Source organism: Jaculus jaculus, chromosome X (assembly GCF_020740685.1).
Source record: "Jaculus jaculus isolate mJacJac1 chromosome X, mJacJac1.mat.Y.cur, whole genome shotgun sequence".
Classification (NCBI taxonomy): Eukaryota; Metazoa; Chordata; class Mammalia; order Rodentia; family Dipodidae; genus Jaculus; species Jaculus jaculus.
The window spans coordinates 147,094,290-147,113,956 of record NC_059125.1 but is presented as its reverse complement, the minus strand read 5'-3'; the positions used below and the strand labels follow the sequence as shown (position 1 = coordinate 147,113,956).

Here is a 19,667-nt window from a genome sequence, read left to right as displayed (position 1 = left end):
CCTCCCCAGGGCACAAATGACTACAGTCTCACCCTGCTCCCCATGATTTTGGGTCTCATCCGCCTTCTATCTCTCTGCTTTCCTGATAGCCATTCAAATTCTGTTGAGTGAACATTTTCAGCAATGGGACTTGCATACTTCATGTGGGTGCCTTCTATTGTTACAATTCCAAGAAAATGAATTTTTATTATGTAATATGTTGACCTTTCTTTGACAGCTGGATTACTGAAATGTCAAGTCATTGCGATGCTCCCTTGTTTTCACAAATACATTTCTATGGCAGATCCCCAGGGCTCCGAGCAACTATAATTACTTGAATGAAGAAAATGGGGCTCTCCCTCTGTAGCTAGTATACCATAGGGGACAGAGCAGTAACAATCTCTTCAACATAGTATTGCAATACTAACAACTATTTTTTATACTGCAGACATCCTATAATTGCAACCACATTCGAAGTGACTTGATGGTGGAGTTTCAATAGCTGGAATGGCAGAAGACTTTGTTCACTTTAACTCATTTTATTCCCAACTGAAATCGCTCTCATTAAAAGAAAATTGTACATACATTCAAGTTGCAGGAAATATGAAACCAAAATGTAGGTAAGACACACATATGAGCACATGTAAAACTGGAGAAAATTTGAAAAAAGAAAAGACAATCCTGGTAAAATCTGAATGAGGTTTACAGATTATGACACTGTAAGTGCCTTGGGTTGTGCCAGTGGACCACATGATAGTGAACCACAACGGAAGAAGGTATCACTTCTAGAAACTGGGTGAGTGGTACACAAGAAATCTTTGCATTAGCTTCTACAACTGCAGTAGATGGATAATCACCTCAAAATAAGGTTTAAAAATACTGACTTTAAAATGAATGCCAGTAAATTTTCCATCAATTTCATCAGGAGACAGTGAAGTAAATTTCTATGGGCAATAATATATCATACAAGAAATAAATCATGAGGAATTAAGATGATTTTTATAAACAAGAAATAATTTTCTAATGAAAATAAATATTACCTAATGATTCACATCATACTCTTATCACAAAATGAAATTATGTCTTTTGCTTTTGAATTTTTAAGAGAGAATGAATTGTATTTGTAAAGTAAGAAGAAAGAAAAAATTATGGCAAGTGAAAACACTCATAATCTCACCCCTCAGTACAGCTATGATAATATTTAGAATATAAGCACACATTTTTTCCCAAGTAATATTCTATCTTGAAGTGCTGGGGATCAAATTCTGGTCTGTGTACATGCTAGGTAAATGGCTCCTAAGAAACTCTGTCTCTAGCCTTAATTTTATTTAAATTTCATAAACATTTCAATGTAGACACTTAGTCTCCATCATTATTATATTTCAATGGCTGTGAAATATTAAGTTGCTATGATATAATTACTCTCTTATTGTTGAATATTTTGTATGCTTTTTCTTTTGGTTTTTCGAGGTAGGATCTTGCTCTAGCCCAGGCTGACCTGGAATTTGCTATGTACTCTTAGAGTGGCCTCGAACTCATGGTGTTCCCACCTACCTCTGCCTACCAAGTGCTGGGATTAAAGGAGTGCGCCACCACACCTGGCTTAGTATGCTTTTAACTGAAAAAAAATATGTATCCACACAAATACATCCAAATTTACATATAAAGTGCCAAATTTTGGGATCTGGGGCAATGACACAGTGATTAAAGGTTCTTGATTAAAGGTGCTTCTTTGCAAAGCCTACCAACCCAGGTTCAATTCTCCAGCACTGATGTAAAAGCCAGATACTCAATATGGTGCATCAAGCTGGAGTTTGTTAGCAGTAGCAAGAGGGCCTGCTGTGCCCATTCTGTTTCTCTCCCTCCTTCCCTCCTTCCCTCTCCCTCTCTCTGCCTGTCTCTCAAATAAATAAATAAAAATATATTTCTTTAGGGCTGGTTAGGTGACTTAGTGTTTAAGTGCTTGCCTGTGAAGCCTAAGGACCCTGGTTCGAGGCTTGATTCCCCAGGACCCACGTTAGCCAGATGCACAAGGGGGCACACACATCTGGAGTTCGTTTGCAGTAGCTGTAGGCCCTGGCGTGCCCATTCTCTCTCTCTCTTTCTCTCTCTCTCTGCCTCTTTCTCTCTGTCTGTTGCTCTCAATTAAATAAATAAATATAAACAAAAAATAAAAAAATATATTTCTTTAAAATGTCAAAATGAATACCATACAGACAACATGTTCTACTCTTATAGGCATTTTTTCCATAGAGTAAATTCAATTTTCCAGACACTTAATTACTGTGTCAAATGATATAAATGTCTGCATGTGTGGCTCTTATTACACAATTCAAAACTGCCCAATATTAAAATGTAGAAATGATAAATTTCTCCTTTTGGGATCAGTGTAGGAGAGGGATACACAATGATTTTTTTTTCCTTTTTTTTTCTTTTTTTTTTTTTTTACTAATGTTAGCTATTAACAATCATGCATTTTCTTATTAACATACACCCTTCTGAAATTTTCATTTTTAAAAAATTTTTATTAGCATTTTCCATGATTATAAAAAAATACCCCATGGTAATTCTCTCCCTCCCCCTGAAATTTTCATTTTTTAATGACTAGTGAACACAAGTTGTTTGCTCATTGTTCATTCTTTGTGTCCACTCAAGTTTTATTTTTTAATTGTTTTTTTAAGACTACTCATATTGTCTAACTTTGAAAATTACAGGTGGCCTTCATTATAAACTGAGAAATTAATATTCCCCTGAATGTTACCAAAAAGTGGTGGCAGTGGTGGCTTCCACAGTGCATGAAATAAGCTGATGTAAAATATTTTGCATTCTTCTCTGGTTCCTGTGTCTTGGAACACCTCCAGAAGAAACATGGTTACTTGGTCAGGCAGGCAAGACTGTAGTTTTCCTTGGAATCTCTTTGTTTTGTGCTCCAAATTTCTTTTATATATTAGAATTGTTATAACATAGATATATAGACAGAAAGATAAATACATAGATATGGAATTATGTGGGGGAGAGGAAGTGGGTTAAATGTTCTCTCTCCTATGTGAAACCTACATTTATGAACACACATATATGTTTATAGATTTGTATATCTACACATTTCATATTATGTCATGAAAGCAGAATGTGGACTACCTGAGGGGAGGAAAGGAACCAGCAGTAACCAGCGGCAAATGAGTGTGAGGTGGGAAACATGAGCAAAGTCAAATGTTCTATCTATGTATGAAAATACCAGAAAGAAACATGACTTTGTATATTTCTAAAATGAATTTATAAAAGCTTCTTAGGCTATGGTTTTTATGAGTTTTCTTCTTTTTCCAAGTTTTGTAATATTTCCTTGGGAGATATTCATAGTAAATCTATCTGCTCTTTGTCTGAAATATTTGGTACAAAGATCATCAGCTTTGCAACAGTTTATACAGATCCAAGCAGGATAGGAAAAAGCAAGCCTGGCATTATTGAGTAATGTGTAATGAGTAATGAGAGGGGACAGGACATAATGGTCTCTCAGGCAAAGATTAGTTCACTCAGTCAGAAATAATTATTTAGGGGTTAGTGATATAGCTCAGTGGTAGAGTGCTTACCCAGCAAGAACAAAGGTCTAGGTTCTAGCCCCAGTACCAAATGTAAACGTGTTTGTTTAGTACATCCAGCGTACTATATTGTAGATCCACTATTTGGGGATGGGTTAATTTTTTTTCTATTTAATTTCAAGTCACCAAATGGATATTTGTTCTTCTCCTACCACATTTTCACCTTCTGTTTGGAGTTTCTTTCATTTCCTGTTACTTCTACTTCACCAAGAAAAATAGGCCAGAAAATTCATTTAAACTTCACGTGAATGGGCTGGAAAGATTGCTCAGTGGTAAGAGCATTTGCTCTGCAAATATGAGGACCTGAGTTAAATGCTCAGTAACCACATAAAAAGCTGGACATGGCTATACATGTCTACAACCCCAGCAATAAGCGAGGCAGAGACAAAAGGATCAACAGGCTTTTTAGTTGGCCTGTCTGACCGAAAATCAGTGAATGCAAGGTTAAGTGTAAGTGAGATCCACTGTTTCATGGAAATAAGGTAGAAATGTGATAGAGGAAGATACCTGATGTCTTCCTCCAGCTTCTACCCTGTGCAAATAGGGTTGTATGCACCACACATACCACATACAAAAATTTTTAAAAAAATGAAATGGATACAACATTGTATGCAGCTAATATAATTTCTTCTGTTCTCTTACTCTTATTGCAGACCCTTACCCCATGCCACCACCCTGTTTTGCTTATTCCAGGTGCATGAAAATTTGGTTACACATTTGTGGCCTTAACTAGTGACATTGAGGTAGACCATTGCCTACTTTCTTTTCCAGTAGCTAAGTTAGACTGTATTAACAAGCATGGTTGTACTATGGAATACAGTGTGAAAGTTTCTCAAAGGTTGCAAACATAAGTATCATATGATCCTACTCCTGGACATAAATCTTGAGGACTCTATATACTCTACTATAGATACATGCTTACCCAGGCTTATTGCTGGTCTAAACACAATATCTAGGAAATGGAAATAAGTCTAGATACCCATCAACTCATGAATGGATAACAAAAATGTGGTACATAGGGCTGGAGAAATGGCTTAGCAGTTAAGGTACTTGCCTGTGAAACCTAAGGACCTAGGTTTGATTCTCTAGTACCCATGTAAGCCAGATGCACAAGGTGACACATGAGTCTGTAGTTTGTTTGCAGTGGATAGAGGCCCTGGAACGCCCATTATCTCTCTCTCTGCCTCTTTTTCTCTCTCTCAAATAAATAAACAAAACAATATATGTTTTTTAATGTGGTGCATATACACAATGGACTTTATTCAGCTGTAAAGAAAAGTGTAATTATGAAATGTGGGAGAAAACAATTTGATCTGGAAAGGATTATATTATGTGAAGTGACCCAAACTCAAAACCCCAAGCTGCCCATACTGTTTTACATGTAGATCCTAGCTTTGAATTTTTAGTATGTATTTAAGTAGGGGTAAGAATCAGTAAAGGACAAGAAGCTAGAAATGCTCCTTGGGAGTCTGCCTGGAAGAGAGGAGACAAGAGTGATATGAAAGTAGGGGAGCAGAATATTGGGATGGGAAGGTTTTTGTGGGTATAAGGCAGGGGAATCGAGGAGATGAGTGAAGGGAACTAATCAAAACTAAAGAGGTATGAAAAAGCCATATGGAAACCTTCTTCTTTGTTAGCAGATTAGAAATATAATTAATAAAATAGTTTGAACAGAAGTACTCTGTATGGCTGCATAATGCTGCTCCCAAAACACCACCAAAGGAAAATCCTATGCATCATAGGAAAATCCTAATCTCAGGGATGAAAGACCTCCCAGCAGAACACCGAGTAACCAAGCTGGGGTTGAACTAGAAGCTTCCTCTCTGCTGGCTTGTTGTCAGAATGCTGGAAGATGCTGGGCAGCAGTGGGCCCTGTGAGTTACACAATCAACTATCCAGCTAGGATGTGCCACTGGGACAATAGTGGGGGAACCAACTGATGTTTGTTTGTTTATTTATTTTGCATATGAGGCCTGCTCCATGGGAGGAAATATGTCTGATACTGGCAACCTACTCAAAAGCCTCTGGCTCGGGTTGTTATGGACCCTAAGAGGGAATCTCCTACTGTTGTTTGGCTAGATAGGTACAGTGTGTGTCCATTAAACTGTGTTTGAAATATCTATGCATATGCCCATACATGAGTGCTATTCTCACCTCTGGTTAGGGAGGCTACTCTTTGCAGAAGGTGGTTAACACTGGGGATACTAAACACTTGTCAAAGTGCTGAGAATAAATGACATGGAGGTGCTCCATGCTAAATGAGGCATCTATATCATTCCCTCCAAGGCTCAGGGAAAGAGGAGACAGAAAGGATATATGAATCAGAGGACAGAGAGGAGTGCTATGAACTCTGTTGGCCAACATGACATGGCCTTTCAGGGGCTGCCATAACCTACACAAACCCAAACAATACTGTGCCCATCATAGATGATAGAGGAGGCTATAAAGACCCAAGGAATTATAAACAGTTCAAGTTGCCTCGCGGAGCAGGAGATATGTTATGCAATGCTGTAGCCAGTGGTAGGAACCATGTGCTCTAGTATAATCCTCCACCTATTCCCATGCACACAATCCTAATTAACCAGTGAGTAACACCCACATTCAAGACAAAAAGACATAAAAGTAGAAGAGGGACTGGTTGGAAAGAAAAACAAGTTCAGCAGAAGGGGATAAAGAGAGGGATTAGAAAAGGTAATGGGAGGGCATTGTGATCAAAGCATGTATAAAATTGTGAATAAATCAATGAAGTATGGTTGGTAGTAGAAATATTGAGAACACACATGTGTTTTGAGATATAAAACTATCTTTCAAAGCACAAGTCAATTTTAAATGGTAAAATGATTACCCTTTCCTTCTACTTGCTGTTTTTTCTTCATTTTAAATTTATGAATACTGCAAATTATAAGACTGACATTATTACCTCTGAAGGAGATAATTTATAAAATACAGTCCCATCAATAATCATTTTTCATTGTATTAATAAAATGGCATGAACTAATTACACTGAGTTCTAATAATGTGCCTTAGACACAATAATATATGGAAATGATATTTAAGAAAAAAGAAACATTATCAGCTTCCAAGTGCATATGAAATCACCAAAAGAAGACAGCTCTGGAAAGGCTGTTCACCTGAGGAGCTCCACAGTCTCAGAATACATGGTGTATGGGGATTTTGCTTCCAGGGGATCACGTTCCATAGCATTGCCACACTCAGTGAAGGAGAGGGCTGCATCAGCATAATTCACAGCTTTCCCAAATTTCTCAAACTGAAACAGGAAAACGAATTGTCAGCATGGTACTTCCTTTCCTCCTTCACACAGCTTTGTCCAACCTTTTGACTTCTCTGGGTCACATAGGACAAAGAAAAATTGTCTTGGGCCACACAACTGGAGCATATACAAGTCATGGTCCATGGGTTGTGAGAGCACACATATGCTTATATTGCAGGGCAGTTTTCTGCACCAGGTTCACACTCAAGAACTATACAATTGAATTTCAAAACATTACAAAAATAAATTTATAATGTTTAAGTGAGTTTACAATTTTGTGTTGGGCCACATTCATAACTATCCTGAGTTACATTGGTCCACAGGCCATGTGGTGGACACCTCTGAAATTAATGGTCCACTACTGGAAATAGCTTTATCTCTGTTTCCCAGGGAATATTGGCCAGTGTCTAAAGACACTTGGCTTAGGCAACACTGGAAAATGGAGCACCTAGTCGGTGTAAAACAGAGGTGCTTCTAGGTATCCGGCAAGACATAGGAAAGTCCTTGCAATGGAATATGGCTATGCCAGATGCCAAGAATTCCCAAGCTGAAAAGCCCGTATTAGGAGAGTGAGTGGAACATGCAAAAATTTGTATTAATGGCGAATGAACTGGTTTATGTCTCTACTTCCTTGATACTGAGGTTGACCTGGGTGGGGGTGGGGGCAGTGGGGAATGCAGCCAATGCATCATAGCTGGGTTCTGGCATGATTGTTGATGATATATATCATTACATGTGAGTGAACCAAATTCAAATGAATGCCTTGACTAGTTTCTAATCATGATATGTTCTAAACAGATCAGTCATTGTTATGTCTCTTAGGCAGTTCTTACAACTAAGCTCTGTTCGTCATTAGGCTCCTGGACAATTAATATATCCAGTTCTTGCTTGAGAAGACTTCATGGGCACATCAACCCCCTCCCCAGGTGGAGAGAGACAGATTGATGTCCTGTTCATAAAAAAAACGAGAAGCTGTGCCATGACTGTTGACAATAATCACATCACTTTCACTGTAAATGATGGGTTGGAATAGTGTGTCAAAAAGCCAAAATATATAGCACTACTAAATATTTTAGTTTAGTAAAATTTTATTGCAAGAGGTTTTGGCCATGATAATGGTCACGATTAAACTGACTTAGACATACTGATTTCGTTTTTATGTATAATGAATATTATATATGACATTTTTATAGTGACTATTTTATAACAGGATTTCACATTTTGAATTTTTGATAGCTAGATGTAAGAATTTTATTAATATGGTATTTTATGTAAAAGAACCAATATAATGCAGATTTAGCTATTTGAATTGTCTTGTATACCTTTTGTCAAAATATGTTTGTGCAACTGTGAAGGTTTCAATTTTCAAAACGGGAGAGTAGCTGTCTCTGGAAAAGGATTAAGCACAGCTATAAAATGATTAGCTGCAGGTGCTGCAGAATCTCTTGTTGTAAATGATGCTGCAATGAGTGCTCCACTTTCATGTACTAAAGCAATGCTATGGTTCTTTCCTGTAAACTATGGGGGAGATATTGGCTTCAGCAAAATTCAACATAATTTTATGAAAACCTAAGGATGTATGTGTATGGAAACCAGTGTCTGTCTTGTCTTATGAGATAATTTCCTTTGGTTTTCAGGCTCCAATTGGCTTTTCTCTTTGGAAATTAATCTTTACCTCTTGGTTTTTGGAGCTGAGTTTTCCTTCACAACCCCATAGCTATAAGGATCATTAAATATCATCTAGTCTCAATCCATCTTTTTCCAAAAAAAGCGATGTTGAAACCCACAGAAATTACATAGCCACAGAGATAGCTAATGGGTGAATCATATTCTCCTCCTGAGCCTCAGTTTCCCCACCTACAAATTGAAAGGCTTAAAGTATGTGCATGCTTCTAACATGTGTACCAGTAGAAGCCAAGCAAAATTACCTGTGTCTCTGAAGTCACCTGTGTATGGCAGAGATACAAAGATAGGCAAAGGAGACAACCTCATCAGGGAAAATGAAGCTTACTAAATGATTGTTGTTGGCACTGGCTGCAGTAAGCATGCTAACAGCAAGGTAACTTACATGGATCTTAGCAGTATAACTTTCTGTCCTAAGTGCAATGTTATGGAAACTAAGTTGTGACAAAATTAAGGAAGATAGCATTGTTAACAAGGTCTTTTCATATTCATCCAATTGCTACAGGGGAGTTTAGCTTCCTGGAGTAAAAGTTGTGGGTTAGGGTAACATATTTATATAGGATCTAGGACACCCCTCAGATATGTCTCAACCTATTTTTCCATGTTAACACCTAAATAATTTTTAAAGATTTTTTTCACATACTACCCATGACATTTTAATACCAAAATATACTGATTATTTACGTGATCATTTGAAAGGCCACAGCTCTGTGTAATGTGTAGACTTTCCCACTCCAATCCCAACACCAATTTTTGCACCCATGGAAGCAGTAGCTCCCCAGTTGTGAGTGATGTTATGTCGTAATTACATTAATGCATCTCTGTGGCTCTGGCTTTTCAAAAAATTTACTCACATGTCCTTCATGTGCATCCCAGTCTTCATCACCTCATGGACCATCTTGTCAAAGGGTCATCTGTGTGTGTCCTTGCCTCAATTTTAACTAAAGGACAAGTCCTAGAGTACGTCTAAAGTACCTTGGAGTGGACAACCTTTGGAGAAGTTTTTGTTTTTCTTTTTCTTTCAGTCAGCACCACTATAACTCAGTATTGTTCAAATCTCTTACCACCCATCCAATGCTCACAGGCACTATCTGCCTGCCATCTCCAGTGGAGCTTACTCCAGACTTCCTTGTCATTTTTGGCTTCAGGGGCATGGGAAATCATTTCCAAGAAACAATTCACACCACAGAAAAGTTAGCTTTATACAATTTGGGCAGCTGGGAAAGCTGACTGAAAGGAGAGATAAAGGAGGTACAAAGGTGATAGGCAACTGATGTCCACACACCAGTTGTAGTGTAAAGCCCATTGTAGTTTTCCATTGTAGATTTTCAAGTGTCCAACACAGCTAAGACCAGATACGGTGCAGTGATGAACAGTATTTTCCTTCATACTTCCATTGAACCAATACCTCGATATTCAGTGATTTTAGTCAATATTGATGAATCTGACCTTAAAACCTCTCTAGAATGGTGATTTTCATATGGTCAAATTTGGGAGAGTGCTGAGGATCTTTAGTGACCATGCCATTGTCCCAGTCTTAATAATTCTTATTTCACTGGTCTGAGGTATAACCTGAATACCCAAATGATTGAGACATGAGGCTCAGATCCATTGTTAGGACAATCCATTGGGTCAAACGGCTCAACATGATGAGTTTATCACTACTTTAGATGGGTCAAGACCTATAAAGGTAGCTGAAGAATATCCTTGAGGAAATCTAGATGAGAACCTTTCCTTCATTCTGCTCAGGAATCCAGACTGACTGCGGACTTTGCTCTGGGAGCATGGCATCAAATGTAGCAAGGAGCTGACTTTTGCCATAGACACAAGTTTCCTAAAGCCAATATTTGAGGTCACTTCAGTGGTACTCAATGCCGTCTATGTCCTCTCATGTGTTTTTGGATTACTGGACCTAATGGAACCTCCCATCATATCCAGGAAAGTTTCATATGCCATGTCAAAATCATGTAGGTGATGATCATAACGGGATAAGTAACTGAGCTTCTGAAGTTGGGACAGTGGGAGAAATTGTGGGGAATGAATAATAACATGAGGACCCAGGTCAAAGCTCATTGAGAAAGATCACACAATAGAATGCACAAGCCCCCATATCCCTATGTAAGAACAGAAAACACACGGGCTGCAGTTGTGTCAGTCTGACTCATTTGGAAAGAGACTTCTGTGTTTGCTTTCAAAGCATGAGGCCTTAGTGGGAACAAAGCAATGGAAAGAAAGAAACCTACCAGTGCGTCAGCCTTATGCTTCAGCTTCTTAGCCTCTTGCATGTAAAAATCCGCATTGTGAACCCTAGACAGACAAAACAAACTCTTTCACAAACCAACATTTCATCTCTTCATTGAGGCTGAACAGTTACAAATATATTTGCTATGAATTCATTCTTACATAATGCCTTGAAAAGGCAGACCAATGGATGCTGTAATTCATATCATAACCACCCTTGAAATGATACTATGAATAAACTCTGAAATATTTAATGGTCCTCTAGAATGAAAAACTACATTGTCCAACCCCAGTCATTACAGTTACCCAAACAGATCATCCAATCACGCTTTAAATCTATGAATAACTGAACACATAAATAAGAAATGAAAATAACAAAACAAAAAAACTTAAAGTAGGAGAAAGAACCTACATTTGGAAACAGTAGCAAAGATCCAAGACTAAAATGGACCTTAGATTTTCTTTTTTGGCCGGGTAACAGGCCTGCACATATCACTTTAGCTGATGCAAATACAAGCACGGTGCTAGAACATCTATACTGCCCAATCACCACTCCCAAGCTTTGTGTCAAAATCTGAGGACAACATACGAGTCATCAAAAGTGAGCTTGGGTCTCCGAACATTAGTGCTGCTGCTGGACAGGAGGGGCAGTGCCGCCCAGGATGCCATCTCCAGGTGACTGCTGTCCATAAGGCCGGTGGTGATAGCAGAGGTGATGGTGGAAATAGTAGTGGTGGTGGTTGTGGTGGTGGCTGTGGCGGTGGCCGTGGCAGTAGCTGTGACAGTGGTAGTGACAATGGCAGTAGCAGTGACAGTGGCAGTGGCAATAGCAGTGTTGGTGACAGTAACAGTGGCAGAGGCAGTCTTTTTTGGAGCATCTCCCTCCTGGGAAAAAGGAAGACAAATGCTTCCATGAGGTCCAAGTTTCTTTACCCCATTTCTCCATGGATGCTTTGAATGTCAAGCATAGGGGAAACAAGGCAAGACAAAAAAACAATACCCACAGCTTGAAGATATTCAGTTGAACTTAGTACATTTTATGGATGCTGTGAATCCCCAGCTTTTGTTCTACGATGACAACAAACACCAAATGAGTTAGGCACTGCAATTGCATAGACCCAATGTCATCATGAGAGAGGCAAGGCAAGGATTTAAACACAGAGGGAAATGTAAGGTGGGAGGAAAAAAATAACCTTGAGAGAGAGTAGAGTCAAAAACAAAAGGTGAGACAGAGGGAAAAGGGGGAAGAGACATGGGAAAGAGAAGAAAAGAAAGAAGAGGGAGAGGAGAACAGAGAAGAGAAGTAGGAGAGAAGAGGAATAGGAGAGCACAAGAGAGTTCAGGAGCGATGAGAAGAGATGACAGGAGAGAAGAGGAGAAGAGGGAATATCAAATATCAGAACATCAAGCACTATAAGAAGCACCACTTTTATTCACTTGAGGCCCTGAGTCTCTTCTGGCAAAATGAATGCCATGTTATTTTAAAGTCTTGGGATAGTGAAACCTCATTTATACCAGGTCAGATATGAATAAGAGACTTGTGAGGGCTTTGTTTGAACTGAATTGTTGGAGAAATGTCAGAAGAATAAAGTAGATGTGGCAGACTTCAGCCATGTGTTAGTACCATGTCACAAGAACGCTGCCACGTTCCCATGACAGACTCTGCCTTCCAACTGGAAATTGTGGACAAGCTGGAGCACTCTATCTCTGACAATACTTTCATGGTGCTTCTCCCTCCTTGTTCTAATTTGGTGTCTTTCTAAGCTTGCTATGCCTCAAGACTTGTTCCTCAGCTCTCTTCTTTCCTGATCAAAAGGGTCAGGCCTATATGTGTTTTTACAGACTTATAAATGAACAGCTAATTCTAAAAATGCAACTTCAATCTTACCCTTTTTCAGAAGCTCCAAATCTACAGTGACCATTTCTTAACAGTTTCACCAAGATGGTGCCAATGTTCCATCAAACAAAGAGGCTGTAGGCATGGCTCAGAGGTAGAGCACTTGCTTTGCATGCCCAAAGGCCTGAGTTCAAGCCTCAGTGCCACCCTGCCCCAATCAAAAAAAGACAAACCAGTTCTTTCTTTCCATGATCAGATAGGTTTCCCTGAAACTGAGCTAGTATTCATCAGTGTCACTTAGGAGTTTGCAATGTAATTTGTCCTTGTTCAGTGTGGTTGTCCTTGGGTTAGAAGCACACACTCCCTAGCATACTTTCTACCAGAACTACTCTGTTTTTATTGTTTTACATATTGAGGTTAATAAAGTAATACATGTTAAAATATGATGATTATAAAACTCATTGAAAACCCTTCAAACATTTTGTTTTTAACTCCCTCTTCTCCATTACCATTCTCCAATGAACAGCCCACTCCTGCTCACCATTCCTCCTTCAAATACCTCAATCCTGTGCCCACTTTCTCAGAAGACTCAATATGCAGGCTCTCATAGCTACTTACTGATGTGGGCAAATAGGCTCTGTCTTAGCTACCAATGTCTGTGGCCTCCCAGCATGTGTTTTCTAAACAAAGCGCAGAGCCAAATCACCAGCCGGGTTCCAAGTGCAAATACAAAGCTGAGCTTCTGCATTGGCAATCAAGGCCCTTTCTGATCTGGCATGCTCTCTCTGCCAGATCTTCAACTTTTCCTTTTCATGGATCATGGAGTCAACCAAACTGAGCAGGCCCTGATTGGATTCATGTGGAGCCATAGATTTCTTTCATCCCTTCCTTCCTTCCTTCCTTCCTTCCTTCCTTCCTTCCTTCCTTCCTTCCTTCCTTCCTTCCTTCCTTTTCTTCCTTCCTTTCTTTTATTTACTTTTAGATAATTCATTCCATTACATACATTTATTTGTAAATCTCTATAACTGTAGTAAAATACACATATCATGGGATGCCAATTTGTTTTAATTTTTTTATTTAGTTATTTGAGAGCAAAAGACAAAGAGAAGGAGGGAGGGAGGGAGGGAGAGAGAGAGAGAGAGAGAGAGAGAGAGAGAGAGAGAGAGAGAGAGAGAGAATGGGCCTGCCAGGGCTTCCAGCCACTGCAAATGAACTCCAGACACGTGTGCCCCCTTGTGCATCTAGCTAAAGTGAGTCCTGGGGAATCGAGCCTTGAACCAGGGTCCTTAGGCTTTGCAGGCCAGCACTTAACCGCTAAGCCATCTCTCCAGCCCAGGATGCCAATTTTAAGTATACAGTTCAGTTGTGGGAGATGCATTTGCAACGCTCTACAACCTATCTGTAGGATTCCTTTTTCATCTTGAAAAGCTAAATCTTTATATTCATGAAACATTTCTCCCATTTTTTCCTTCACCAGAGTCCTGAGCATTCTTCTATCTTTCGTTATGAACATGACTAATTCAGAGACAATTATTCTTTGATATCTGGCTTATCTCACTGGGCATAATAACCTTAAAGGTCATTCATGTTGTAGAATGTTTATAGTTTCCTTCCTCTGAAAAGCTAGGTAATATTCCACTGTATGGATAGACCACATGCATCTGCGTCCATTCTTTCTTAGTTAATTTACTTGATGCCGTGACCAAATTTGTGGTATGAAGCAGCTTAAGGAAGGAAAGGGATTATTTCCATTCACAGTTTGAAGGGATACTTTCCATCATGGTGAGGAAGGCATGACAGCAGGCGCCTTAGAGCTAATGGTTTCATTGCAGCCAAAGTCAGGAAGCAAAGAGAAGCAGGAAGGGGGTCCAGGCTATAAATCCTAAATGCCCACTCCCAGTGATGCACTTCCTCCAGCAAGACTCTACCTCTCCAAGGTTCCATAGCCTTTCCAAATAGCGCCAAGTGCTGAGGACCACGTGATCAACACATGACCCTATGGTAAACATTTTATATTCAAATCACAACACTGTTTCATCTATTAAGACTCAATTAAAAAAAAATACTTCCTCCACACAGAAAATGTGCCTAAAGTCAGAAGTACTTTAATCCCCCCCCACACACACAGGCCTCTCTCTATTTGTTTCTTACAACACCAATCACCAATCATATGCTCTAGTCCTTGGAACACAGTTGTCACTGGTCACTTTAGACTAGAGGCCACTTCTATTTTAGAACACCACCCCTTCACCCCACAAACTTAGTGAAAGAGTTCACTTTAAAGATAAAATTCAAGTGTAGTACTTATTAAATTCATGCAAGTTGATCGTTTCTACTTGACCCTTGACCTTGGGGTCATAAAATAAATAATTCTTCCCACTTAGAGCACACTTACATAACTATAGAGAAGATATGCATCTATAGATTATAATATGCATATGGCAATAATATTTTTAAAAGAATCATATTTTATTCAACCCAGATCTGCAGAAGAATGAAAGACTGTCAGAAAATTTTCAGTACTGTTAGAGATTGACTGGTCAGGTTCAAACAGTGGGGAGACCCCAATTCAGTGCCAACTGCATGTATGACAAAGATATCTGAGAGGAATCTTGAAACACCATATATACCACACATATGGCACTGGTGTTAGCTCTGAAACGTCTGACTGGAAAAGACTAGCTATAGAAATGACCATGAGAAGTATGTAAACATGTCATCTTCCAACATGTACCCATGTATTGAGTTAAAAATTAAGACTTTAAACCTAAATTAGAGAAGTCTACAAGAATACAAAACTGAAAAGACTGTTAAAGCTGGAAGAAGCTTTATAGGTTTTATAGGCAAATGCATTAATTTTATCAAGTAAAGTGTTTCATGATCCTTAAGAAGGATCAAATATCAAATTTCACAATTCTTCAACAAATTTTTGCTAGTGTTTAATTAGCTACAGATTTGTATAAGCATTACATTATCATAACATTTGTAATATTTTATAATATTCAATTAATTTTTGTACTACTATTATTTACAACATAATCATTTGTGACAATATACTGGGCACCATATAGAGACCATCCCTTTGATATGTTACATCCCCTCCATGATTTCGCAGTAAATGAAGAGTATCAGAGCCTATAATAGTAACTACAGTCACTGTGGAATTCAAGTAGTGTAATTACTGTTTAGAATAGATGGTTTAATTACAACATTTTAGAGCAGCATCTTTTAATATGAGTGCAGATATAGAAAAGACCAACTTCATTCCAGTATAAATTATTATACTGGTTTTGATATCCATACATATGTATATCATCCCAGTCCTCTTAGATGATGGAGGCTTACATATTGGGGTCTTGAAGCCTAATAATTCTCAAAGCCTTTCATGAGTTGTTAAATGGGAACTTTTGGTCCAGAGTCAAAAGAATTGGTACCAAATACTTAAGAGCTTAGAAATTTTCAGTTATGTGTTTTTATATTGAAAAACACATATTGAAAAAAAGACAAGTTTCATGTGGGTGATATGTCTGCATGTGAATGCTTTTTTAAAATATAATATATTGAAGGGTAGATAAAGTGGCATTTCCATCCATTAATTAGATTGTGGCTGGTGGTTTCGACAGTTTCTGTGTCTGTATCTAGAGAGGAAAATGACATCGTGTATGGGCTTGAAAAATGATACGAGTGTTCTGTGATTTATGTAACTTAAGCTGCAATGCAGAAAATGGAAAGGACTGCAAAGTCCTTTGGCTTAGAACAATTACTAAGCAATTTCAGCTACAGATTTACTGTTGGAAATCAATCCTATTCAATCATTTTTTAAACAATTCACATTTACAAATCTGAGTGTTAGAAAGAGGCAATTTGAAGTTCCCTTCCCAGTTCAGCCACCTTGGGTAGCCCTATTTCCCATCCACTTTCTCTTTCACTCACTAGAGGACCAATGCCTCCTGCATGCCAAATGCTCTATACAGTATTACAACACCCAAGATTCCAAGTGAGGCTCTGCACGTGCAATCTCTTTAGAGCAGGCAAGAACTAATCTGGAATGAAAGAACTCGTCCCAAGTTAGAATAGTTGAGTTTTGAAATGGTGGAGAATTTGTGTATCTGTATTCAGACATGCATCCATTTTTTTTTTTTTTATGTGCATCTGCCTCCCTTTTCATTGCAACAACTCTGGGTAAAGTCAAGGCAGACGGGCTGGGTTACCTTGCTTGTACCTGACATAGTACTTCCTCTAAGACACTTACATTTATGGATATTCCTTTGAAAGTAGCACAGAATTTGCCTTCACTTCTCTTAGGTTTGCTTGATGTGATTTGTCCAACCATGGATATGTTTTTGTCTTGATTGAAGAGACCATTATTGCCACTGACATTTCTGCGACGTGGATGGTCCTCTGGCAGTGGGGAAAGAGGGGGAGGGAACAGTTTCTCATCTTTCCTTCTGTTTGCTCTCCTGGATGAATTATTTCTGTGGAAACAAAAAAGTACAAGGTGTCATAAAGTTTTATCTCCCTTCATTCGCATTTTCTCCTCTCTGCTGCTACTTTTAACAGAAGTGATGTGTAAACTGATATTTTTACCTTTGGTAGAGTATATATAATATACATAGAGACTGAGATATAGAGATCTAGACAGAATGGAATGTGTTACAATGTGATACTTGCAACTTGCTACCCATCATGATCACCGTTAATTAGATTCATTTTTTGAGACAATCCCAACAGATTAGCTTTTTTATGAGACAGAGAGAGAGAGAGAGAGAGAGAGAGAGAGAGAGAGAGAGAGATATCACAAACAAATGTGAGGGAGAGATAACTGGCAGCCACTGTAATCGAATTCCAGATGTTTGTGTCACCTTGTGTGCATGTGCAACCATGAGCATGTGTCATCTTGTGTTTCTGATATACACGGGATCTGGGAAGTGTCACATGGGTCTTAGGCTTCATAGACAAGTGTCTCAACGGCTACAAGTCAGCTCGTTCTTTTTAATAGACTACGTGATGCACGGCTGGAGAGATGGCTTAGCAGTTAAGCGCTTGCCTGTGAAGCCTAGGGACCCTGGTTCGAGGCTTGATTCCCCAGGACCCACGTTAGCCAGTTGCACAAGGGGGTGCATGCGTCTGGAGTTTGTGTGCAGTGACTGGAAGCCCTGGAGGGCCTATTCTCTCTCTCTCTCTCCCTTTTTCTCCCTCTGTCTGTTGCTCTCAAATAAGTAAAATAAACAAGAAAAAAATTAAAGAAAAAAAGAAAATGGGATGCAGTCTTCAATCTCGCTATTTTCTTGAGGATAGTTTCTACTTATTTTTCCCTAGGTCATAACTGAACAATTATTCAATAAATGGTACAATAAAAATAAGTGAAAACATATTTAACTTAAGAAATATTATGCATATACATCACTTAGAAATAAATTATAGACTACATTGCAAATTACATTTACAAAATGTTCTATGCCAATGCCAAAACATAAAAAGACCCTTGCCTTAATTTGTTCAATTGGAGTACTAATGTACTCCCCAAAACCCCATTTAAAATATTCTTCAGCCATATTGACAAGAAACATGTGCAATGCTAAAAGTACTCCCATGCTTTTAAAGTGATTTATCTGCCCATTACATGGACACTATCAAATGCATCAAATAGACTGAGACTTCAAATACAAAAGAACAACTAAAATCTTATGCTAACTGCTTTACATGGTAATTGGGTCATGGATTTTCATTTTAGTTACTGTCTTAGTCTAATCAATGAAGATTACTTGAATTTTAATCTTTTTTGTGGACAACTAATATTGCACTGTGCAGCCATTTACTTTCATGATTATTGACTGCAATTTTCAATACCAAATTAAGTCAACAAGAATTTATGTTTTCCTCTTGGTCAATTTCAGTCAGCATCTAGATATATAGATTTACTAGATCTCAAAGCAACAAATCAAAGATGAACAAGCATTCAAGTAGTCTGATTTCCTGAAACAGAAATCAGTGTAATCTCTGTAATCTCCTTGTTCTACTTCAATGATGTTACACAAATTTGGTAATTAAAATAATACATATTATTTTCCCCATCTTTTGTTTCATAAATGTGGCTATATGTCCATTTTACTTTCTTACAGTGGGTTTTTTCAAAGTGAAAATGTCCCTGCCATTATCTTAGTTGATTAAAATTAATGTGAAATGCTTGCCAAATGATTTTAGAGTTTCTTTGAAATGTTAAACCATTTTAACAAAGCCGTGATTCTGATAAAAATGACAGTGAGTATATGGATCAACATTGCTGTCCATGAGGAAGTGGTATTACTATCAGAGCACAGAAGTATAATAACTACAAAGGTCCCTAGTCTTTGGAGCTTTTAAAAATAGAAACACTCCAAGCATTGCTGTGGCATCTATAGGAAGTGATCCATTACTTGTAAGAACTCTCCTACTACGTGAGCTTGTCAGGAAGGTAGTGGGGTCTATAGGGTAAGCTGACTCTGAGAGGGAATTGATTTGCAGTTGGATATCCACGTCTTTCCATCTGCTACTGATCTAAGCAAGGGGGGCAAAGTTCAGTCTGTACAATAGGTATCAATGTCATCTCCTTCTTTTAATCCATTTATTAGCATCCCAGGACCATGGAGTCTTTGTAATTTTATTGGCAAAGTGCCCCCAGGGAATGTTTACTAAAAAAAACTCACTGTTGTAGTATCTGATCATAAAATAAGTTTTTGCTGGGCTAGATGGATGGTGTTTAAGGTACCTGACTGCAAAGCCAAACGATCCTGGTTCGATTCTCCAGGACCCATATAAGCCAGATGCACAAGGGGACACATGCATGTGGAGTTTGTTTGCAATGGCTGGAGGCCCTGGTGCTCTCGTTCTCTCTATCTACCTCTTTCTCTTTAAAATAAATAAATAAAAATATTTTTTCAAAAGAATTTTTTGCATGTGTACATGTCTCTTAAAATAGGGTAGTGGACAGTACACAAGAAAGTTAAGTGTATCAATATTGCTAATGACTCTACCTGCTGATGTGTCAAGCCCCAAACAAGAGGAGGAGCTCAGTAGAGCC

At 38.5% G+C, this 19,667-nt stretch overlaps 1 protein-coding gene across 6 annotated transcripts in view; it reads right to left on the bottom strand.

Moving 5' to 3' along the window:
- The window catches only part of Aff2 (AF4/FMR2 family member 2), a 551,228-nt gene that overhangs the window by 23,907 nt on the left and 507,654 nt on the right, over positions 1–19,667 (bottom strand). For all 6 annotated transcript variants that reach the window (XM_045140221.1, XM_004668938.2, XM_045140222.1 and 3 more), the window contains 4 exons: positions 16,860–17,082; positions 11,360–11,655; positions 10,773–10,836; positions 6,707–6,843 (listed from right to left, as the gene is read on the bottom strand). In XM_045140221.1, coding sequence (XP_044996156.1) covers positions 6,707–6,843; positions 10,773–10,836; positions 11,360–11,655; positions 16,860–17,082 — 720 coding nt within the window. The remainder of the gene's footprint in view (positions 1–6,706; positions 6,844–10,772; positions 10,837–11,359; positions 11,656–16,859; positions 17,083–19,667) is intronic.